Source organism: Geotrypetes seraphini, chromosome 4 (assembly GCF_902459505.1).
Source record: "Geotrypetes seraphini chromosome 4, aGeoSer1.1, whole genome shotgun sequence".
Taxonomy (NCBI): domain Eukaryota; kingdom Metazoa; phylum Chordata; class Amphibia; order Gymnophiona; family Dermophiidae; genus Geotrypetes; species Geotrypetes seraphini.
The window spans coordinates 208,366,047-208,391,193 of NC_047087.1; the positions used below are offsets into that span (position 1 = coordinate 208,366,047).

A 25,147-nucleotide genomic window follows, 5' to 3' on the forward strand; every position below is an offset into this window, starting at 1 on the left:
AATAGCTTCCATCTGACAAAAGCCAAAAAAATTATCCTGGGAAATCTGTACTTCTCTTTGCACCATTTATTTTAATATGCTGTGCAAAAAACCCTTTTCTGCATCGTGCACCCATAAAATTGCGTACAGACATGGAACAAGCCCATGCCAGCTTTTGTATACTTTTGCTGTATAAGCCCCTGAGTGTGTTAAATAACTTGCAGTTATGTTTTTTACCTTGTTAATAAAAGCAGCTTTTTATTGCTCTTAAAAAGGAGAAAACTCTTCCTATTATGGAAAAAGACTACTCTAACAGACTGGATACCATCTAAAATATAAAATCTAAGGCTCTGATACTTACCATTATCATTAGTTAAGTTCAACAAGACACCAATGATAGCTCTCATACAATCCTCTACAGCTTTACCCACATGGTTAGTTACATTAAGGTGAGGCAATGATTTACTGTCTGAGGAACAGAAACTGTCTTCAGCACGATTATACCGCTGGATAAATTCTTCACAATGTTGTAATGCTCTAAAGACAAGAATAGGAAACTGTATTTGTCATTTGATTAGACTTATAGGAAAGTAGTTTGTTTAGTACCATAAAATTTTGACTTCCTCCCCAAGACTTTACTACAAAACAAATATTCTATATGAGTTGCAAATCACTGTTATCACCTACCTACTTTAGTGACTCATATTTAAAGAGCAGGCAGTTGAAAGAGTTCAAGTTATTCATGTGAATTGGTAAATAGGTTGAAAATACAAACACAAAACACACTTTGAAATATCTGTTCAGAGATGCTATAGGTTGCAGATTGGAGAGTCAGAATGTATAGCGCTGATTGAACAAGTGGATATAACGGGCATCTCAGGGAGTTGGGGCAAAGATGATAATCAATGGAAAATTAGGTTTCTACCGCCAATAATCTTCTTTCTGATAGTCCCTGTAAGATTCTATATGCTAGATGTTCAATCCCTTCCCGCAATCCAGGAGTTGCAGAAATCCAAACACTTTTTTGAGAACATGCTCTTCCCCTGTAGAGTGCGAGCTAGAGCCATCTGCAGTTGAGTTCTAAAGCCAAGCAACATACTTGAACAAATCCATGACAAGGAGGGTACGGAGGAAGATCCCCAGCAACATAAACAAGTTCTGAACTGGTCTGCTCTGCAAAACATGAAGCATGTAATAAAAAAGGCAACCCAGAAAAACATTGAGGAACAAGGTAGAACTAACCTGCTGTGTGGATCGAGCACCCACATGAGACAGCCTTCAGTTAAGCATACTCGCAGAAGTGGAAAACTTCCTACAGGATCCGTTAACTGGCTGGAAAGTCTTCAAGTCTACAAAGAGAATAATTGAGGCAGAAAAAAGCAGGCTATTCCAAACAACTGAGCTTACACAGAGAGGGCAGGTCATATGGAATCCTACAGGGACCAACAGAAAAAAAGATTATCGAAGGTAGAAACCTAATCTTCCATTCTGTTTTGTCCCTCCCGGATTCCATATGATAGGTGACATACTAAAGTAATGGTAGCAGCTAGGGAGGGAGAGCAGAGCCCACCCTCAACACCAAGGTCCCAAAAGTGGCATCAGAGCAAGCTTCCATATCCACTCGGTAAAACTGGGTAAACGTATGAAGAGAGGACCAAGTAGCCCTCCACGATGCAGCAACACTTCTAATCGAGTGGGCCATAAGAGAAACCGGTGGCTGCTTACCGTGGGCGATGTAAGTAATGGAAAATGGCCAGTTGAACCCATCGAGTGATCGAGGACTTCGATGCCGGCCGACCATGGCGAGGCACAGCTGGAAATCATTAGTCCTCTCCAAATAGTGGAGCAAGACTCTGACATCCAACTTGCGCAAGATCTGATCCTGTCGCTTTGAGCCTGAGGAAGGAAATGCAGGTAAACGAACCTCCTGGATGCCATGGAAGGCAGAAACCACCTTTGGTAGAAAGGAAGGTACAGTACGAAGAACTCCTGTATCCGTAATATGGAAAAAGGGTTCCCTGCATGAAGAGCCTGAAGCCCCGAAATACACTATGCCAAGACAATGGCTCCCGGTCTAGGACTTGTTGATTGAGGAAGTTTGCCTGTTCTTTATCGACTCCGGTTACATGGGCCGCTGAAAGGGACAGAAGATGCGATTCCACCCAGCAAAACAGCATGTGAGCTTTCTGGCCTAAAGGAGCTCACATGCTAGCCAAAGGGAGCGCTTCTAGTGACAATTTACATAAGCCACCGCTGTGGCATAGTCAGAGAATACTCACACTGCTGTTCTTTCCAGAAAGAACTGGAGAATGAGTAACACTAGCCAAATTGCCTGGAGCTCCAGACGATTGATCGACAAATGCTTCAGATGAGGAGACTCTTGTCTCTGCATGAAGTAGTCCTCGCAGAGAGCATCCTAACCCGACAAGCTAGCATCCATCATGAGTCATCCACTCTGAGATCCAAATAAGTCTGCCCTGGCAGAGAACCCCCCCCTGAAGCCACCAGCCCAAACTGCTGCAAGCTGGTACAGTCCAGGGGTACGGCATCTGAAAGGGATGATGCTGCGGAGACCACTGAAAGAAGAGGGACTCCTATAAAGGGTGCATGTGCATTCTGGTCCAGGGGACCACCTCCAAGAAGGCTGCCAGATATGGTCCTGTGACTTCTGTTTCCAAACTTGAAAAAATAGCTGTCTGGGAAGAAATTTTCTTCAGCTTCTGCAGTCATAGATGCTGTAAAATAGCTATTTTTCCAGGTTAGATGTTTCATATTTAACTGAAGGCGCATGAAAGGTCTGGAAAAACATTGGAGCAAATGTATTGAATTAAAAGGAAACTATGTTTTCTCTCTCTCTGAGAGCTTGTTGATTTTGCTGGCTCATGAGAATAGGAGTTACAAGATCAACAGGCTCTTCTTCCACCTCAACACAACAGTAGGGTTATCATATGGCACCAGACAAAAAAAAAAAAGGATAGAGTGAGACATCTGCTTTTTACTTCCATTGAAAGCAATGGAAGTAAAACCTGAATGCCTCAATTTGTCCTCCTTTTTCTGGTGTTACTGCAAAGCATCTAAAGCCCTGTCTGATGTTAATACTATGGGGGTCTTTTACAAAGTTGTGCTGCCTAACAGTGCACACTAAATGTCAAGCCGCCTGTTCTATTCCTATGGGCTGCTCGGTGGCAAAGCTTGATAAAAGTTCTCCTATATTAAAAAGTATTGATATCACCTCAGTAAGGCCAATGCAGAATCCTGCCACTGCAAAACACTATACACAAACTTGTACCCCCCCAAAAAAGGGGGCACCTTACCATATCTTAACAACACTAACTCCCAAAGAGCAACAACCTTGTGTGTGAAAAAATGACCTGTAAATATTACACTAGATCCTAAAACACTAATACAATACCTAGTGTGGGATGCACTAAAGTCAGCGATCATCGATAAACCTGTTTTCACAGCTTTAGCGACGATCACTTTTACCGACCCAATGCACAAAACATCCCACCACATGTTTTTCCCCTTGATTGCCCATTTTCCAATCTGCCCATGCAAATTAGCTAAAACCCCATGCAAAATAGCCAAGCAATTGATGCACTAACATCGCTTAGCTATTCCAACAACAAAAAAAAAACGGTTTTAGCGATCATAAAAACTAACAGGTCTGCCTGCTTTTTTTTTCATTTTTTTCAATGGCACAGATATTTTACGTGTATTACACACACAAAATATCTGTCCCATAAAAAAAGAAAAAACCCCTCCGCCAAAGATGGCCTTCCATCCCCGATGAACCGGCACTGCAAAATACCCCCCTCCTTTCACTGCACCAGTGAAAATGGCAGGAGGTATGCCCACTTCCTTCTGCCATGTCAATCCCCCCCACCTATACACACACGAAAGAAAACTGTCAGAAGGGATGCCCAGTCCCTCCTGCCAATGCGACTCCCCCTCCTCGTGGCAGCGATATGACAAGAGAGATGCCCACTCCCTCCTGTCACTGAAGGCCCATTCTCAAACCAGATTCCCTCAAAACATCCTCTACTCTCACCTTTTCCTCCCCCCCCCCAAAAAAAAAAGGCAGAAGAGATGCCCACTCCCTACTTGCACCGGAGGTCTCCCGTCAACCCTCCAAACCCCTCTGTACCTTCTCAGAGACGTTAGAGCAGGATGGACGCTCAGCCTGTCCTGCTCGTAGGCTCACCACTCCAGAATGGCAGGGCTTTCCCTCCCTGGTGCATCATGTGATGCATGGGGAGGAGCCTAAGGCACTGCTGGAGAATTGACCAATACCGATTGAGTCAGTATCTTTAGTGCATCATTCTAGCCCCTAGTGAGAAATCAGAACCATGGGACTGCTGCAAAATTTCTATACAGAAACACTCTAATAAATTCAGAATGAAATACCTTTTCTACCTTTGTCGTCCGAGTATTTTATTTTTCCATTCACTTTGGTCAGTGTCTCTAGTTTTTTTCTTCTATCTATGAAGGGTGTCCTATCCAGTTGACATATCTTCTTTCTCCATGTTCACCTTTCATCTGCATCCCTATCTATCTTGTTCAGCATTCTCCTCTGTCTCTCTGTTCCAGTCCTTCTTCCATGCCTATCATTTCTTCACTTTGCATCATCTCTCTATTCTTTTCTGCCCCCACCCCCCACCCTGTGGCTTGTATGTCTCACTCTCTGTTCTTTGGTCTTCCCATGCGGTCCATATCTCTACCTCCCTGAGTCCAGAGGCCCCCTACTCTTTCCCCGATACAGTCTCTCTCCTTCTCCACTGCCCAACCCCCAGTCCAGCAGCACCTTTCCCCTCTTCCACTTTTAGTCCAGCAGCACCTCTCCTTCTCACTTCCCCACCACCTAGTCCAACAGCACCACTTCCTCTTACCTCCCCTGCCCCCAGTCCAGCAGCACCTCTCCCTCTCATCTCCCCTACCCAAGTCAAGTAGCACATCTCCCTCTCACCTCCAGCCCAAACCCAACCAACACCACCCAGGACAAGCAGCACCTCTCCTGCTCACCTCCCCCACCCACATATCAACCACACAGGTCCAGCAACTCCCCTCCCCTTCCACTAACAGCAACTCCCTTTTCACTTGTCTGCACAGCTGTCAAAGCATTAACTCAGTAGTTCCCTCAGGCAGTCTTAGGGCTTTGCTAGGCCGGGCCGCCTCCAATTATGCAACTTCCTCTTTCCTACGAGGCGGGCCCAGCCTAGCAAAGGCCCCGAGGCTGCTTGAGCGTTTTGCCGAGTTAACGCTATTGCAGCTGTGCAGGCAAAGCTGTGCCTGCTGCTAGTCTGGGGGTTGAGGGGTACAGGAGCCAAAATAATGGCAGTATCAGCATTGGGGCGGCAGTAGTGGCAGTATTGGCAACAGCAGCAGGAGAGCGGGAGATGAGGGTGCCGCATATCCTCTAGGGTACGCATATTGCATGTTGGGAACCTCTGATCTATGGCATAAAACTAATTTTACTTGAAAAGTGAAACATATACCACCAACTGACTGATAATGTGCCATCAATCAATATATGTTTCAAAGCGATGAATGTTGGGGTTTATTTTGGAACAAATGGATTTTTAAAAAAATGAATAAATTAATGTGTCCCTGAAGCAATAACGTAGAAAAATGCTACCTGCCAAACTGAGCTGATGAATGTATGGAGGCATACAGTTGAAAAATAATGTGCATGGATTTTGAAGACGAGATAAATTCTTTGATAAGAACAAACAGTGCTTATGTTGATTAAGGAACTTTGTGCAAAATGCAGATATCTCAAATTATGTTGAATAAAAGCTAACAATTGATGCAATTATGACAGGGGTTGCCATACAGCATATTACAAATAATTGGAAAAATTGGGAGAGGCTAAGTTATAATTTCTGGTGGAATTCTTTATGCCACATCTTTAAAATGGAGCATGATATAGCTATTCAAAAGGGGCATTTTAAGAAATTTAGGGATGTTTGGGACCCGTTAACACAATATTGTAAAGAATTAATATTACTTTTTCCCTTTGAACATACACATCCAAGATGGTGGTGGGTGGTATAATTTTTGTCTTTTTTGTCTTCTTATAATAAAGATAATTGTTGGGGTTTTGGGGGGTGGGATATTTGATTTGAATTAGTTTCTGATAGAATATTAAGTGATCTTAAAGTGTAAAATATTTTTATCTTGTATTGCACTTATTGAAAGTTTTAAAATGAATAAAGAATATATAAAAAAAATATATTTTTTAAACCTATGAGTAGCTATAAATGGACATATAAAAAATCTTCTGTAAGGGTCTCTTTGAAAGTGTTCCCATGTTACAAAGTTCTTTTTCTCCTTTGCTGAGAACTGCAACAGTTGTGTAAAAAAAAAAGAAGACATATGAATATGATGGGGATAACAATAATTTTGACTGTAAGAATGGCAAGTGTTTCACTTTAACGAATTTTACTCTAATCTGAAAATGAATACACACAAGATAAATCTGTATACATTGGAGTCTCAGCGTGTATGTAAATCGCTCTCCTACATATTTACTGTAAGAAATCCTGAAAATCCAATTGACTAAGTATGCCTTCAAAAAAGAGTTGAAAAATAGTAACAGGCATTCATTTGAAATGGTATTTTACCAGGTTATTCATGTCATCTTTTTGCTCATAACAGAAAATAACCTTGAATTTTCAAGGTTTTCTTGTGATCATTACACACCATTTGTAAATAGCACGCACACAAACTGTGCTCACTATTGGGAAATAGAATGCAATCTTTCTAGAAGAGTATTAACTATTTATGATAATGCCCAAACTGGGGGGAAAACACACACACACACACAAACAAAAAATAAAACAAAATGAAAAGTCCTATAAATATGGGAAACTAAATAAAAATATTTTAGCTGCACACCCCTATATGGAAATGTAACCGTGATGAGCTGTACCAATGCCTTGTTCTAGTCTTTGAAGCCCTTCTTAAGTCTTGAGCTGGGAGACCAAGACAAAGCCTGACTTTCAGGTCTGGAGCAATGTACTAAAGATCTCTGAGTTTTATACTGAGCCCTCAAAGCAAGCTTCTCACAGAGTTTAATTCGCAGAAAAGGCAGACTTGAGCCCTGTCCTTCGAGAGTTGATTTCAGTGGTTTCCAATCAGTGTGCTGGGATATACTGGTAGGAGAGGTAGGAGATATCACCACAAATGTGGCTAGACAGCAAGTCTCTGCTTTCCTTAACAACCACCTGTGCTTACAAACTGAGAAGACAAGATCCAGAGAGTAGGGTAGTTGAAATCCCCATAACTTGCCCATATTTATGCTTCTCCATTATCCCCAATGTTAACTTGCTGTGACCAATCCCATATGGAAATGTTGCAGGTCTGATGTCTGTAGGTTATTTGTTATATAGTTTCTGAGTAACATATCTTCAGAGTTTTGTGTTACTTCACATTATCTGGCAGTAGAAGAATTCTGTGTAGCTGTTACTGAGGGGACATCAGAATTTATTTAGGATTTATTCAAATTTATTTACCACTTTTTTGTAGAAATAAGTTTGAAAATAAATTTATTTTCTATGACAAAGGGAAACTCCATATTTAGCATAAAGCTTCATAATGTTGACAGTAAGGGCTCCTTTTACTAAGGTAAACTATGGCTTTAACGCGCAGAATAGCGTGCGCTACACTGCCGCGCGCACTAGACCTTAATGCCAGCATTGAGCTGGCGTTAGTTCTAGAAGCGTAGCGCACGGTGTAGTGCGTGGTAATTTCCTGCATGCGCTAAAAACACTAGCGCACCTTAGTAAAAGGAGCCCTAAGTTTAGTATAAATTTACCTACGACTCAATACTTTATCAAAAATCTATATGCAACACATTCGTCTCAGATTTTTCACTGAACTTACTTGAGGAAAAATAGAAAAACAACAGTTCATAAAACAAATTCTTTTAAAGAATATTTTATATTTCTCTTGTCAACTCAATAATTAAATATTTAGAAATTTTTTGTTTAGCTAAGAATTTTAGTGTTCTATGTGTCATACACATTAACACTGTATGTCAGGTGCGTCACATCAGAAGAAAGGTTGAGAAACATTGCTCTAGGCCAGTGTTCTTCAACCTTTTGACACCTATGGACCGGCAGAAATAAAATAATTATTTTGTGGATCGGTACTGGTGTGCGGACCGGCAGTTGAAGAACACTAGGCTAAGTCGTGGGCCAGACTCCGCCCATCTCCGCCCCAGATCTCGTCCCCATAATAGTACTAATTAACACCATTTTTCCATTAATTTTTCATATACACACAATATAATCGTGTTAACAACACATAATGGTTAACCACAAAATTAAATTACACAAAGCACACTGTATGCTTCTCAGTATTCATTCCTACCAGAACACAGATAACCCCATGCAAATACGGGACCAAAAACTAAAAGTACTAATATATACAAACAAACCATAAGATGCAAGACTCTGCATGCAGTACAACCAAAGAGAAAAAGAAACATGCATTTCTTCTTGAACAGACGCAGATGTAAATCAATCACTAGATTAAAAGAATCATTCCCCCTATTGTTGTTGTCTCCCTCCCTCCATGCTGTGCCTTGCCTTCTGGCTTGCCCCCCAGTGTTATCTTCGGGCCGGCTCTCTCTTCCTCAGTGCTGCAGTGCACAAAGCCGTGGGCAGTGGCTCCTCGCAAGTCCCGCACCTCACCTGGAAGCCTTCTCTCTGATATTGCGACGTTAGAGAGAAGGCTTCTGGTTCAGGCACAGGACATGCGTAGGGAGCCAGCCCGAAGACAACGCCGCATCGATCGTACCGTGAACTGGCGGCTGAAGAGCACTGTCTGGGGCCCGATGAACATGCCTGCCCTGTGGACCGGCCGGAAATTTCTGCAGACCAGCACCAGTCCACGGACCGGTGGTTAAAGAACACTGCTCTAGGCAATGTTTTAGAGCAAATTTCACAACCAGAGACTTCAACAGCTATCTCAAACATTTACGATACTTCACACATTATGATCAGACATTTCATTTACAGAAAACATTGTATTAAGTCACAGCCATCTTCTCAGACTGATGAGGTAAGATCAAATGAATACAAAAATTTATTTTAGAGATGCCAAAAAAAGGCAAACAAGAGGCTTATGGCTTGCTGTTGCCAGGAGGTTGTAGGGGACAATGAAAAAGTTATTAACTCTTAGAAAAGTCAAAACCCTGGCTGGAGAAAAATACATAGAAGAGACAAGTACAAAGAGGTGCAAAAATAGTATAAGAAGAGAATAGAATGGTCAGTCAGTGCTGCCAATGGAAAAATTAAGTTGAGACAGCTGTACAGCCAACAGCAAGTAGGAAAACCTATATTTATTAGTAAAGACTATAGACAACACCAGAAAACTCTAGATAAACCTTCCTCCTTAATGCAAGCACTTGTGTGACAACTGATCTGCTTATCTCCTTGGAAATCACAGATGCTATACTATAAACAGTAAATATGCATTATTACAAACAAGAAATGGAAAATATACCCCCAACTCATTCAAGTGAATTGAGAAATATGCATGTAGACAAACCATCATTTTAACACATGCAAGATCAAAGTAATGAAAGGGATTGCAAGATGATGTAAATAATCATCATTTCGGGATATCAACCCTTGGAGAAAAGTTCTCTTTTTGCCTCTACTTTTGGTTTTGTCCTATTGCAGTATACATAGGGTTGTTTGTTAACTTAACACAGTACCAGAATACCATGCAAAAAAATTCCAATATTTAAAGATTACAACTTGAAAAGCAAAAATTGAACCAGAAAAATTAGAAGGGACCTGCAGAGACCAGTTTCAAAAATCAGGAGGGAACTGCAGAGACCAGTTTCAAAAAAGGCACTAGGTCTTATTTTCGGGTAGGTCTTATTTTTTTCACGTACAATGATCATCTCCCCCTTCCTTTTCTCCACCCCAATTCTTCCTATTTCCTTTCTCTTCTACACATGTGCAGTATCTTTCCTCCCCTCTCACCCATACCCTTGTCCAGTATCTTTCTATCCCTCCCTCCCATCCCTTGTACAGCAGAACCCTTGCAGCTTCTATCCCTCCCTCCCATCCCTCATGCAGCAAAACCCTTGCAGCTTCTATCTCTTCCTCTCATCCCAACGCCATGCGTATCCCCCTCCCCTCTGATCCTTCCATCTCTCACCCACCAACTGTGAGACCGAAATACCTTGTACCAAATGTCTATGCCGGCAGCAATCTAGACAGGCTGCTTCGTTGCTTTCTCCCACCCAGGTGTTCCTCTGCCGCATCACTGATGATGTTATCAGCAACGTAGCACACGGAACGCCAGAGAGAAGGCCATGAAGCAGCCTGTCTAGATTGCTGCCGACGTTCACATTTGTTACAAGGTATTTCGGTCTCGCGGTTGGTGGGGGAGAGATGGGAGGGGAAGCACTGCTGCTGGTGACTAGGGCTTATTTTCTGGGGTAGGGTTTAATATATTAAGACCTACCCTGAAAATCATGCTAGGGCTTATTTTCAGGGTAGGTCTTATTTTCGGGGAAACACAGTAAAAGAACCTTAACATACGTTTATGTTAAGCCCACTCCTTCAGAGTGCCAACTGGAAGCACAGTACTAGAACACATCCTGGAAAACAGCTAGTATCTTTTATTTCATTAGAGGCATTCACTTTTATTATGACCTTTTTTACAGGGAGGGCAAGTATGAAAAACAATTCAAGGAAAGCAAATACAGATATTTATACCTGTTATTTGATACAGTCGATTTTGCTTAACTGCGCACCCTTTGGACCAGGTCGCCATGTGCGCTTAAACGGAATGTGCGCTTAATAGGAGTACCACTTGTTAGCAGTGGCATACCTAGGGGGGGCGGGCCGCCCCGGGTACCAGCCCTAAGGGGGTGTTCCCGGCCTTGCCGTTCAGTCCCCCGCCACCCCCGAAGGACCGCTCGCCCCACTGACCTTCCTGCACCACCTGTGAAGCAGCCCGCAGCAGGATCGCGAAGTCAGCGTCAGCATCCCTGCGCTGCTTCCTGCGCCGCGATCCCGCCCCTCCTCTGACGTCAGAGGAGGGGCGGGACCGTGGCGCAGGAAGCAGCGCAGGGATCGCTGACGCTGACTTCGCGATCCTGCTGCGGCTGTTCATAGGTGGTGCGGGGGAGGCCAGGGGGGCGAGCGGTCCTTCGGGGTGGGTCGGGGCATCAGGCCTTCAGGGTGGGGCGGGCGGGCAGGCAAGCAGGCTTTCAAGGGGGAGGGGGGGACAGGCAGGCAGGCAGGCCTTCAAGGGGGGACAGGCCTTCGGGGGGGGAGGTGCAGACCTTCAAGGGGTGCAGGCCTTCAAGGGGGGCAGGCAGGCCGTCAGGGGGGTGCAGGCCTTCGGGGGGGGTGTAGGCCTTTGGGGGGGTGCAGACCTTCAAGGGGGGTACAGGCCTTCAAGGGGGGGAACAGGCCTTCAAGGGGGGAAAGGCAGGCAGGCCTTCAAGGGGGGGACAGGCCTACAAGGGGGGGGGGACAGGCCTACAAGGGGGGGGGCAGGCCTACAAGGGGGGGGGACAGGCCTTCAAGGGGGGGTGCAGGCCTTCAAGGGGGGTGCAGGCCTTCAAGGGGGAGACAGGCCTTCAAGGGGGGGAAAGGCAGGCAGGCAGGCCTTAAAGGGGGGACAGGCCTACAAGGGGGGGACAGGCCTACAAGGGAGTGGGACAGGCCTTCAAGGGGGGGACAGGCCTTCGGGGGGGTGCAGACCTTCAAGGGAGTGCAGGCCTTCGGGGGGGGGGGGTGCAGTCCTTCAAGGGGGTGCAGGCCTTCAAGGGGGGGACAGGCAGGCAGGCCTTCAAGGGGGGGACAGGCCTACAAGGGGAAGGGACAGGCCTTCAAGGGGGGTGCAGGCCTTCAAGGTGGGACAGGCAGACCTTTAAGGGGGGACAGGCCTTTGGGGGGGGACCATGATTTAGAAGTACACGGAGGGAAGGGGGTGTTCAAAGAGACATGCATATGCCAAACTTTGGGGGGGGGGAAGAAATAATGGGTCTGAAAATAGAGGAGAGGGAGAGAGATGATGGACCATGGGATTTAGGGAGGGAAGGAACAGAAAGGGAGAGAAATTGGACACAAGGGATGGTGTGGAGGAGGGATAGAGATACTGGATAGGAGGGTAATTAGGAAAAGAAACGGAGAGATGGTGGACTCTGGGATGGTGGGGAAGGAGGGAGAGATGCCGGATGAAAGGGTATTTAAGAAAAGGTGGATCTGTGGAGGGAGATGAAAAAAAGGAAAGATACCAGACTTCCTGGGAAGGGAAGGGAAATGGAAAGGGAGGACAGAGTTGGCAGATGGATGGTTAGCATGCAGAAAGAAGGAGACCCTGGCAAGCAAGTTATCAGAAGAAAACCAGAGCCTTGGACCAACAAGATTTGAAATATAACCAGACAACAAAAGGTAGAAAAATTAATTTTATTTTCTGTTTTGTGATTATAACATGTCAGATTTGAAATGTGTATCCTGCCAGAGCTGGTGTTGGACTGCAAACGTGAGCTAGGATTTAACAGAAAGAGGAAAAGTCCTTTTTGTTTCTTTATTTTATTTACACCACAGCGCCAGTGTGGTTAGGAGAAGCCAAAGGGGGTGAAAAAGCTATAAAACCCACCAGGAGTTTTGAAAAAAATCACCCAACTGGGCAGGAAAATCGAATTGAAAAACCAATTCAATAGGGCTGAATCGAATCAAAATTTTTTTTTCCTGTATCTGGCAGCATTAGTTTGCGCTACTGTCTTAGACTTTAGGACCTGGGATTGGGGAGAGATGGCATCCTCAGTACTTTATAATGCAAGTGAAACGAGGATTTGGTCAGACTTTTGAAGGGTCTGCAGAAAAAAAATATTGTATAGGCCGGGGACATGAGACAGCAGGAAATGGGAACTTTTCTTCCTTCTATTTTTGTGAATGGAAAGGCTGTGGATGTCAGAGAGGTCAGTTAAAATATGTGCTTTATAAGAAAATATAATAATGTGTTTTATAAAGTTTATAGCATAGCTGGCCTACCCAGTGAGGTGTTCCTAGTGGTGATGGTGGCAGCGTGTCAATGTGTTGAGAGGAAGAGGTGGTCTGGGAAATTCTGCTGAGCAAACTCCGGGCCCATTTCCACCCCCCAGTTAGTCCACTCCACTCAACTGATTCACACACTGAGTGGGTCTTTGGGTGTTGTTTTGGGATCTCTTCCAGTGGTTTATCTCCTCCTGGTCCAAGGAAGGAAACTTTGTTATCCTTAGCATTGACCTACAGAATATGTTTGTAACAGCGCTGCTTGTGTGGCATTAGGCTATGTAGTGATCGAAAGAAAAAAACAGACCTTTGCACATTTTTGCACTATATGGTGGGTGTATGAGGAGATTCACATTTCCTGCACAGCTAAGTCCATGTGAAGTTACCTTGTGCTGTATTTGACATCTAGCAAGGTCTCTGTTTGAAAGAAAGATCTAAACTTAAAAATGAAGTGGCCAGAAGTTATGGTAAAAGCAGATAGTGTAGCTGGTTTTAAGAAAGATTTGGACAAATTCCTGGAGGAAAAGTCCATAATCTGTTATTAAGACATGGGGGAAGTGTCTGCTTGCCCTGGATCGGTAGCATGGAATGTTGCTACTCTTTGGGTTTTGACCAGGTATTAGTGTCCTGGATTGGCTACCATGAGAATGGGCTACTGGGCATGATGGACCATTGGTCTGACCCAGTTAGGCTATTCTTATGTTATGTTCTCATCTGTAGGGGCCTTTGTTTTCACTTCTTATTTTAATGTATTTTTTTTCTGGGAACTTATCAGTGTTTTTTATAATGGGAACAAAAATGGAAGAGAATTAATGTGTGTGGAATGGGGGGTAACTAATTTCTTCAGCTAAATAATTCAATCCACTTCAAACAGACATAGGAGAACTTGTGCACCATTCACACACCCTCCAACCAAAAACGTCAAAAGAAAAAAACTGTTCGACAACCTCCTAGCCATTCGAGCTGCAACACTCGACCCCCAACTCTACAACCAATTGATATCAACCACAGACTGCAAAACCTTCAAAAAGAAATAAAAACCCTTCTATTCAAAAAACACATAAAACCGAACTAACACAATCAGAACTGTCCCAAGCATCACCTGCAACTACTCCATATGTACTTCTAATGTCATGACAATTTAGACATAATTTATGTTATGTTATGTTTGGAATAATGGTTACATATATGAGGTTCAATAAAAGAAAATTTTCACTGCCTGTTTCTATTCTGACCATTTATTCCATTTCATGGTTATTGCAAAAAAAAAAAAAAAAAAAAAAAAAATTTTTTGGGGGGGGGGGGGGGGGGGGGTGTCAAAAAATGATGGGCCCCGGGTGCCACATACCCTAGGTACGCCACTGCTTGTTAGTCATGAAAAATCACAGTATACTGTAGTCAAATGCAATAAACCTTTTATTCAACCAAAAACACAGCGAATACAATGTAATATGGTACAGTTGCAGAAACAGTACTGTTGGGTCTAATGCAATAAACCTTTTTTTAAACCAACATTCTACTGAAATAATCAGTCATTGTTTTCTGTATGCAGATTGCACGATTCAGGCTGTGTGCTGATTCTGTAAAACTGTCCATAGTCGTGACAGCCATTTATCTCCAGATAACAACAAAGCATGTGTAGGGACTTCAGCGCATCCGAGAAGGAAGCAATCTCTGCAGGTGGTTCATTAGTTGTGATGACAGCAGCAGTATCTCCATCGTCATCAGACTCTTGGTTGTCTGCAGTGTCCTTTATGACTGTACAGATATCGGAAGTATTGATGTCAGATGATGTGGGCAGATCATTATCAACAGCAATATACAGCTCAAACTCTTGTGATGAGAGTCCAACTGGGAGTTCAATGGACAAAGTGTCTGCTTCAGTTGTCTCATCAGATACGTGAACGAAGCTTGCCTATCGATAGCAATTTGAAATTGCTGATGAGACTCAACTCCATGCCTCCCATACCATATGAAGAGAGTTGAGCACCGTCATTTTTCTCGCCAGCTCAGCAGCTCGGGGGCTGGATTCCGTACTTGCATCAATCACTGCCGTCACATATCCTAGGAAGAGTGACCTGTAATGACGTTTGAAGTTTGCAATTATCCCTTGGTCCATCGACTGGATCAAAGAGGTTGCGTTTGGTGGCAGAAACACAAGTTTGATGCTGCACAGCATTACAATGTGCCTCCTACGCCTTCTCATAAGAATTTCAAGCATCTGTAACCATTCAATCCACAATTTCGCTGTCATCCATGCGTTTTTGTTGCTTTCATATTCAACAGGAAGGTTTCTGAAGCACCGAGGATTTTGATTCCTCCCAATCACCAGTGGCTTGAGCTTTTCACTACCATCCATATTGCAACTGAGCAGCAATGTCAATCGTTCCTTTAGCACCTTGAAGCCAACAGTTTCGCTGCATTTGAAGGCCAATGTTCCATCACGGATGGCACACCAGTAAAGGCCCGACTCATCGGCGTTGAAAACATCACATGGTTTATATCCACCAATGACTGATGGCAACACTTCCATGACTCATCTTTCTGCACCAAACTCATCCGCATTTTGTTTTTCGCCATGCTGCTTCTTAAATTTTATGCCATTAAGGACTTTCTACCTCTCTAACCATCCGTTTGTTGCTTTGAAATCTTCTACGTCCAGTTCTTCAGATAACTGTGCTGCTTTCTTCATCAGCAGAGGTCCAGATTGGCAGTTGTCAACTTCTAGCTTCAGCAAACCATCACAGCAATGCCTGTTTGACGTCTCCAGCCTTTTCCGTTTTCCGGTAGGATTGCTGCTGTTTTACCAGTCTTTTTTTGTAAATCTGAGAAATCTGGCTAGGATGAACGCTTTAATGTTTTGCAATAGAGACCTGACCTTTGGTCAAGTCTCTTTAAGACATCGACATATTCAGCCAAAGACAATGATCTTTGTCCAGCACGGTGGACATGTTCAGCCAAAGACAATGATCTTTGTCCCCGTGGCAGTTCCGAAAGTTCAAACACCTGGCCAGGCCTAGGCTGCAGTTCCGAAACACGTGGCTCATTCATGTCAGAACATGATTGCATTTAACCAGAGTAAATGTAACATGAGAGAATGGAGGTTGGACCTACAACATCTGTGCGCATAAGTGGATTGTGTGCGTATCAGAATTGCAATTATCCGGAGTTTACGCCCATTGACTTTAATGTAAAAAAAAAAAAAAAGGGACCGTGACGGTCAGGTGCAGATAACCGAAGCATGCGCTCAACCAACGTGAACTTAAGTGGAGTTGACTATGTACAATCTCTGAATTTCACATGAATATGCAAATATTTTATGAAGTATTTGCATAACCATTAGACCCGTCCCCAACTCTTCCTCCAGATATGCCTCTGTTCTAGTCTGATATGTGGCTTCTATGTACAGCTCTTTATGTATGTAGTACAGACACTTTTATAAAATGTTATACATATAAAACACTGAATTATCCATGGGGATGCTTTTTAAAATCATCCCACAAAGGTTTGTTTTTGTTTTGCTTCTATGGGAAAAGGAAAGATTAGGTTCTTACCCCGATAATCTTCTTTCCAGTATAAAGGAACATGAGTCTTGACCAGTGGGTTATTCAACTCTACCCATGATATTTTGCAGAAGGAAATATCTACATCTTTTCAGATCAACCTCCTTGTATCAGTGGGCAGTCCCCCAGCTCCTTAGTTTGTACCAAAACAGCCGATAACCCCTAAAAGAGGAGAAATAACAAGGAGGGAACAAGGAACTCCTCAACCAAGTCAACAGAGACAATTAATTAAACCCATGAAACAATACAAGCAAGTTGGATCCAAACAAGCCATTTACCTGAGTGAAACCAACATTCACATTTATACAGCTATTATAGGATCTCTCCTGGACTTTGCCATAGCGAGTTATCACATCACTTACTGTACTTACTGGACAGTCGAAAAACAATCTTCTACATACTCTCTTGGCTGCTCCAAGACAAGCATTTGGAGGCATACCTACCTGTCTGAGACAGAAGCAGGCTAAATTGACATCTGACAGGGTGGGCATCACGACTCATGTTCCTTTATACTGGAAATAAAATTATCTAGGTAAGAACCTCTTCTTCCCTTCTAGTGCAAAAGGAACATGAGCTTTGACCAGTGGGGCATACCAAAGCAGTCCCCTGAGTCTAGGGTGGGGCAGATGAGCCGTTGCTAGCACCAAGGACCCAAAAGTGACATCCATTTGCACCTTCACGTCCACTCTATAAATTTTGTGAAAGTATGGAGAGTGGATCATGTAGCTACCCTACAAATCTCTTTGGATGGAACTGCCTGGGATTTTGCCCCAAAGCAGCCACAATTCTAGTGAAATGTGCCTTTAATGAGATTGACAGCTGTTTACCACAGCCAATATAGACAGATGAAATAGCTGTGCGGATCCATTTGGAAATTGAAGCTTTATATACTGGCTTCCTTAGATATTGGCGATTCCAAAAAGATGATCTGAAAGATGAAAAACATTCAACACTTCAGAGATAACAGAGAAGAACTCTCTTCACATCCAGTAACTCCAAAACGTTGTCCTTTCTTTGCACCTGTAACAGAGGCAGACGGACATCCTGATTGACATGGAACACTGATACCACCTTTGAAAGAAAGGAAGGCACCATGTGCAGACACACACCCGTTTCCATATATCTGAGGAACGGCTCTCTACATGAGAGCCTTGCTGAGGTGACTGCTACCAGGAAAAACATCTTGACAGTCAGATCCATCAGCGACGCCTCTGCAAAAGATTGTACAGGGCTCTACTAAGGGCCGTTAGCATGATGTTAAGATTTCATGTTGGAAATAGTTGTTATATAGGAGGGATGCAATGCAACGCTCCCTTCAGAAATCTGGACATATCCGGATGGGAATCCAAAGACCTTTGCTCTACTTGAGTCATAAGGCATGAAAGGCTTGCCACCTATACCTTGAAGGGACCAGCCGCTAGGCTCTTTGAGACCCTCTTGAAGAAATTAAAGGAGTGTGGAAATTGGGGCCCTAAAAGGCTCCACCTTCTGTTCTGCACACCAGTGCTGAAAAGCCTTCAAAGTCTTAGCATAGGTTGCGACTGTAGCCAGCTTCTTAGATTGTAGGAGGGTAGCTATAACCCCCATCAAATACCCTTTCTTCTTTAGGACTGCATGCTCAAGAATCATGCCGTAAGCCGAAAGCATCCCGGACTCTCCAGGGCAATTGGACCTTTTACCAAGAGGGAGCAGAGACAGTCTGAGGTACTTGTCCTGCATGTGCAAAATGGCCAATCCGATGCATGAGAATTACTAGTCCTTGGTGGGTCGATATTCCTCAAATAGTGAATATGTACATCAGTTTCTTTGTTGACTATGGTTGTACCATTGTGTCTATGCTACCACTTTCCAGCTCTACTTTGCATCTGAAATAATGGGAAGCCTTCTTGTTGGTCACTGACACCATTAGATCAAATGTTGGCCTCCCCCACTGCTTTACAATTTTGTTGGAAGCACTCTAGGGTAAAGACCACCCTTCCCTCGGTTATAGCCTGGTGACACAGTCTGCTTGTACATTGTCCAGGCTTATTACTTGCACTGCCAAAATGGTTTGCATGTGGGATTCTGCCCAGCAAAACATAAACTGGGCCTCTAGCTTCAACAGAGCACTCTTGGTGGCTCCCTGTTGATGAATGTCATTGCTGTGGCATTGTCCAAGAAGTCCCTGACAACTTCGCCTTCCAGGGTCTTTTTGAATGACTGCAGCACTAAGCAAATAACTTTAGAGGCAGAATCTCCCGCCCATTGTCTAATACAGAGCATTCCCTGGGCAGAGAATAAGAAGAATAGTGTGTCCATACAAAATCAAATCCCTAAAATACCATCTGGAGGTACCATCTGGAAGCCGGAGCCTGGTGCAGTATCTTTTGGCAGGCATGCACCACAAAGGAAGCCTCCACTGTCACTCTTTGACCCAAAGCTAAAGCTTTAAACTGTTGTTTGAGGATAAGGTTCACCCTATGACCTGTGCATCCTTTAGAATTACTCTATCTTCACTACAAAGTGACATACACTTGCGCTACCAGCGAATCCACCTTAGGTGGTACAAATAACTGCTAGAACTCAGAAACCATCAGGTACAATTTTGTCATGGCTCTGGAAACATTCAAAGGGCCCTCCAGCACTTCTGACAGCATCATGGTGATCTCTGGATGTGAAGGAAAAAAATGTGCACTGGGTCTTAGAACTACTTATAAGAGAAATTTGAACTGTGGAAGCCTGGGGCGATTCCAAATTTTTAACTCCCTCAGAGACTTCCATTAAATCTGCTGGTATAAAAAGTCTGCATACTGTCAGGTCCTCTCCCTGGTTCAGGGCTGCCAAAGATTATTTGCTGTAGCGCATACTTGCGACCCAGAGTCCTCTACCTAAAGATTCATTTTGCAGGTGTAAATGAATCAATTCCTGACCCCCAGTCAATACAGTTTCAAGTTTGTTTAAAAATTTCTTATACCGCCCAATCAAGCCTTCTAGGCGTTGTACAAAAATGCTAAAACAAAGTACGAAATAAAGTACATTTTAAACAAAAATAAACAGGGAGTAATAACAATTTTTAATGACGTTGACATTGACAAACGGGAACAAAATTTATTTTCCGACTGAACCTCTGGTTCCTGCAGAATACCTTTACACGATGGACTGTTGTTCTTGTAGGGGAAATCCCCCTTGGATAGCCACTGGCATACTTTCAGGCTGTGCAGACAACCCTTTATATTTCAAATAAACTTCAAACATTAAACTCATAAAATCAGAGTGAAATCTCTGAACTGGATTTTCTGAAGACCTCTGCAGGAACATTTGCCATCTCCTCATGGGTTCAAAGATATCTGTGCATTTGTGTTTCACTGACAACGCCGAATCACAATTTGAAAGCCCTAGGAGGGATTTTTGCCCCAACATTCAAGTTTCCTGTGTTCCAAGACCCTAGAGGAACTAGAGGGGGCTAAGCTCAGCGCTTCTGCCCCCCTCCACATGCGGCACATGGTCGCTCCTAAGCTGGCCATCCAGCACAAAACTGCAATGATACGGGGTAGAAAAGCTTGAGGAGTCCACATAAATCGATTATTAGTAAAATTGAAGTGTTTTGAGGCAAATAGAGGCTTTTAAATTAAAATAGTGAAATCTTAGATGGTCACCATAGCAATGTTTTGATGCCAGAAAACAACCTAGGAGAGCTGAATAAAAAGTTTAAAAAAATTTAGGGAAGGGGTTTTTGGAGGTGGGGGACCCTACAGGAAACTCCAGAGATCTTCAAAACTACTGTTTAAGAAACACCCCGAAGTCTCCCATAGTAACAGCCTGTACTCACAGAACTGCCTGGTGTCGTGCCTGCATCAGCTCACCCGTTTGGGTTGAGGTCCACAAGAAATCCTCTATTGAAGGTATAGGTTTTTGAAACCAACACTGTGAACTGAGGACTTTTGCTAACATTTCACAATATTTTGATTTATTTTTGATTCATTCATGATTTTGTGACTAGTAACATAGTAGATGACGGCAGATAAAGACTCGAATGGTTCATCCAGTCTGCCCAACCTGATTCAATTTAAATTTTTAAAATTTTTTCTTCTTAGCTATTTCTGGGCAAGAATCCAAAGCTCTACCCGGTACTGTGCTTGGGTTCCAACTGCCGAAATCTCCGTTAAAACCTACTCCAGCCCATCTACACCCTCCCAGCCATTGAAGCCCTCTTCAGCCCATCCTCCACCAGACGGCCATATACAGACACAGACCGTGCAAGTCTGCCTAATACTGGCCTTAGTTCAATTTTTAATATTATTTTCCGATTCTAGATCCTGTGTTCATCCCACACTTCTTTGAACTCAGTCACAGTTTTACTCTCCACCACCTCTCTCGGGAGTGCATTCCAGGCATCCACCACCCTCTCTGTAAAGTAGAATTTCCTAACATTGCCTTTGAATCTACCACCCCCTCAACCTCAAATTATGTCCTCTGGTTTTACCATTTTCCTTTCTCTGGAAAATATTTTGTTCTACATTAATACCCTTCAAGTATTTGAACGTCTGAATCATATCTCCCCTGTCCCTCCTTTCCTCTAGGGCACAGTTCTTCAACCGCCGGTCCACGGACCGGTGCCGGTCCGCAAACAAAATTTTGCCGGTCCGCGAAGAATTCGGTCCCCGCCACAACGAAAGGCCAGCGTCAGCTGACTTGCAACTTCCGGTTGCAGTCACTGTGCCGGGACTCCTGCCTTGTCTCCGCACCTCCAGACCAACAGCGGCAGCTCTGTGTGCTTTTAACTTCGGCACAGAGCTGCCCTTAATCAATAGTTTAGCGCGGTTTCATAAGGCAGCCTCGGGGCCTTTGCTAGGCCGGCCCATATCGCATCATCGAAGCGGGCCGGCTATCAAAGGCCCCAAGGCTGCCTCATGAAACCGCGCTAAACTATTGATTAGGGCAGCTCTGTGCCGAAGTTAAAAGTACACAGAACTGCCGCTGTTGGTCTGGACTCTTGGGCCGCTGAAGGAGGGCAAAGAGCAGCTGTCCTGGAGGTTTCCCTTCCTCTCGCCTTTGCAGGTCCCTTTTTTCCACCTTTTTTTTTCTCTCCTTCAAACGGCAACGGGCCCCAGCATCGACATCAATCAAGTAAGTTCCACTGTTCCTTGCAAGCGGTTCTGCTCGGCCAAAGCTTCCCCTCTGACATGAGCCACCCTCAGGGGAAAGAAAGTGACCCGCAAAGGTGAGGGGAAGGGGGGCAGATGATGGAAGTTGGGGGGGAGGAAGAGAGAAGGGGCAGATGATGGAATGGAGGAGATGAGAGAGAGAGAAGGGGACAGATGATGGAAGTGAGAAGAAGGGAGAGAGAGCAGAAGGCAGATGGATATCAGTTGAGAGGGGAGAGAAGATGCTGAATGGAAGTGGGGAAAGAACACATACTGGATGGAAGGAGGAGATAAATAAAGGGGGAAGAAAATAGTAAGATAATGGAGAGGTGAGGGAAAGGGATGACAAGCTGTGGGTAGACACAGTGAAACGAGGGAAACGGGACTAAATAGTAAGAAAGAATTTAATTTAGATGGAGGCAGAAAATAGAGAAGGAAGACCAGAGAAGAAAAGGGAAGAGAGAGCAGAGAATGATATCAGATCTGAGTGGAGGAAATGAGAAGAGAGATATGCTAAAAACCACAGGGGGGAGGGAAGGATAGAGATGCCAGACCATGAGGGGAACAGAAGGAAGATGATGGATGCCAGACCAAATTGGGGGAGGGGGGGGGCAGGAGGAGAGATGGCAGGGAAAGACAGACAGTGAATGGAAGGGGCAGATGCTGGACTGAAGAGACAGAGAAGGTTATCATGCCGCTGTACCGGGCCATGGTACGCCCTCACCTGGAGTACTGCGTCCAGCACTGGTCACCGTACATGAAGAAGGACACGGTACTACTCGAAAGGGTCCAGAGAAGAGCGACTAAAATGGTTAAGGGGCTGGAGGAGTTGCCGTACAGCGAAAGATTAGAGAAACTGGGCCTCTTCTCCCTTGAGCAGAGGAGATTGAGAGGGGACATGATAGAAACATTCAAGGTACTGAAGGGAATAGACTTAGTAGCTAAGGACAGGTTGTTCACCCTCTGCAAGGCAGGGAGAACAAGAGGGCACTCTCTAAAGTTGAAAGGGGATAGATTCCGTACAAACGTAAGGAAGTTCTGTGGTAGAAAGCTGGAACGTTCTTCCAGAGGCTGTTATAGGGGAAAACACCCTCCAAGGATTCAAGACAAAGTTAGACAAGTTCCTGCTGAACAAGAACGTGCGCTGGTAGGGCTAGTCTCCGTTAGGGTGCTGGTCTTAGACCAGAGGGCTGCCGCGTGAGCGGACTGCTGGTCATGATGGACCTCTGGTCTGACCCAGCAGTGACAATTCTTATGTTCTTAGGGCAGACACTGGCTGGAAGAGAGTGAAAAGGCAATGAAAGCAGAAACCAGAGACGACAAAAGGTAGAAAAAATAATTTTATTTCTATCTTGTGATTCAAATATATCAGATTTGAAATATGTATCTTGCTAGACATAACTGGGGAGTGCAAAGCCCAGGCAGTGCATCTTTAGCTTCCAGCTGGCTTAGGGCTCTCTCTGACCAGGGGGCAGTTGCTCTAGTTCCACTCCCCTAACACCATTCCTGTCATGTGTGACTGTGGTATTCTGTTACATGATATTTGTGTAGCATTTTGTAATAATTTGGCTTATTCAGTTTTCTTGATAGTAGAGGGTATATATGTGAAGGGGAGGGGAGACAGGGGTTTTGTTGATCTTTGCCCTGTATTATTTGTATTTATAAAATGACAATTGTATAGAATATTGTTTCTTTTTATACTTTAATAAAATATGTTCAATATAAAATTATAACTATTTGAGGCTTGTGCGGATGGGATCAGATGGTTTGTGGGACTGAGCTCGCGGGGATGGGGCGGCGATGGTTTTTAAAAAAAAATTTCAGTCTTAGTAGTTTGCCGGTCCACGAAATAATTATTTTATTTCCGCCGGTCCACAGGTGTAAAAAGGTTGAAGAACACTGCTCTAGAGTATACATATTCAGGGCTTCCAGTCTCTCCTCATACGTCTTCTGGCGCAAGCCTCCTATCATTTTCGTCGCCCTCCTCTGGACCGCTTCAAGTCTTCTTACGTCCTTCGCCAGATATGGTCTCCAAAACTGAACACAATCCTCCAAGTGGGGCCTTACCAATGACCTGTACAGGGGCATCAACACCTTCTTCCTTCTACTAGCTACGCCTCTCTTTATACAGCCCAGCATCCTTCTGGCAGCAGCCATTGCCTTGTCACACTGTTTTTTCACCTTTAGATCTTCGGACACTATCACCCCAAGGTCCCTCTCCCCGTCCATGCATATCAGCTTCTCTCCTCCCAGCATATACGATTCCTTCCGATTATTAATCCCCAAATGCATTACTCTGCATTTCTTTGCAATGAATTTTAGTTGCCAGGCATTAGACCATTCCTCTAACTTTTGCAGATCCTTTTTTATATTTTCCACTCCCTCTTCGGTGTCTACTCTGTTACAAATCTTGGTATCATCTGCAAAAAGGCACACTTTTCCTTCTAACCCTTCAGCAATGTCACTCACAAACATATTGAACAGGATCGGCTCCAGCACCGAACCCTGAGGGACTCCACTACTCGCCTTTCCTTCCTCCAAGCGACTTCCATTAACCACCACCCTCTGGCGTCTGTCCGATAGCCAGTTTCTAACCCAGTTCACCACTTTGGGTCCTAACTTCAGCCCTTCAAATTTGTTCAACAGCCTCCTATGAGGAACTGTATCAAAGGCTTTGCTGAAATCTAAGTAAATTACATCTAGCATATGTCCTCGATCCAGCTCTCTGGTCACCCAATCAAAAAATTCAAATCAGGTTCGTTTGGCACGATTTACCTTTTGTAAAGCCATGTTGCCTCGAATCCTGTAACCCATTAGATTCAAGGAAGTACACTATCCTTTCTTTCAGCAACACTTCCATTATTTTCCAACAACTGAAGTGAGGCTCACCAGTCTGTAGTTTCCTGCTTCATCCCTGTGACTACTTTTATGAATAGTGACCATATCCGCTCTCCTCCAATCCCCAGGAATCACTCCCGTCTCCAGAGATTTGTTAAACAAGTCTTTAATAGGACTAGCCAGAACCTCTCTGAGCTCCCTTAGTATCCTGGGATGGATCCCATCTGGTCCCATTGCTTTGTCCACCTTCAGTTTTTCAAGTTGCTCATAAACACTCTCCTCCGTGAACGGCACAGAATCTACTCCATTTTCTCATGTAACTTTGCCAGACAATCTCGGTCCTTCTCCAGGATTTTCTTCTGTGAACACAGAACAGAAGTATTTGTTTAGCACATTTGCTTTTTCCTCATCACTCTCCACATATCGGTTCCCAGCATCTTTTAGTTTAGCAATTCCATTTGTTCTTCTGCCTGTGCTTTCGCCAGACGTCTCGCTCTCTTTTGGCTTCTTTCAGTTTCACCCTGTAGTCCTTTCTGCACTCCTCTTCTTGGGTTTTTTATATTTGTGGTATATGTTAATTCTTCATGGCACATGTATAAATGTGTTATATAAC

The 25,147-nt window shown here is 44.1% G+C and overlaps 1 protein-coding gene across 4 annotated transcripts in view; it reads right to left on the reverse strand.

The window, feature by feature from the left end:
• The window catches only part of WAPL (WAPL cohesin release factor), a 315,421-nt gene that overhangs the window by 59,852 nt on the left and 230,422 nt on the right, over positions 1–25,147 (reverse strand). For all 4 annotated transcript variants that reach the window (XM_033941573.1, XM_033941575.1, XM_033941572.1 and 1 more), the window contains one exon: positions 341–516. In XM_033941573.1, coding sequence (XP_033797464.1) covers positions 341–516 — 176 coding nt within the window. The remainder of the gene's footprint in view (positions 1–340; positions 517–25,147) is intronic.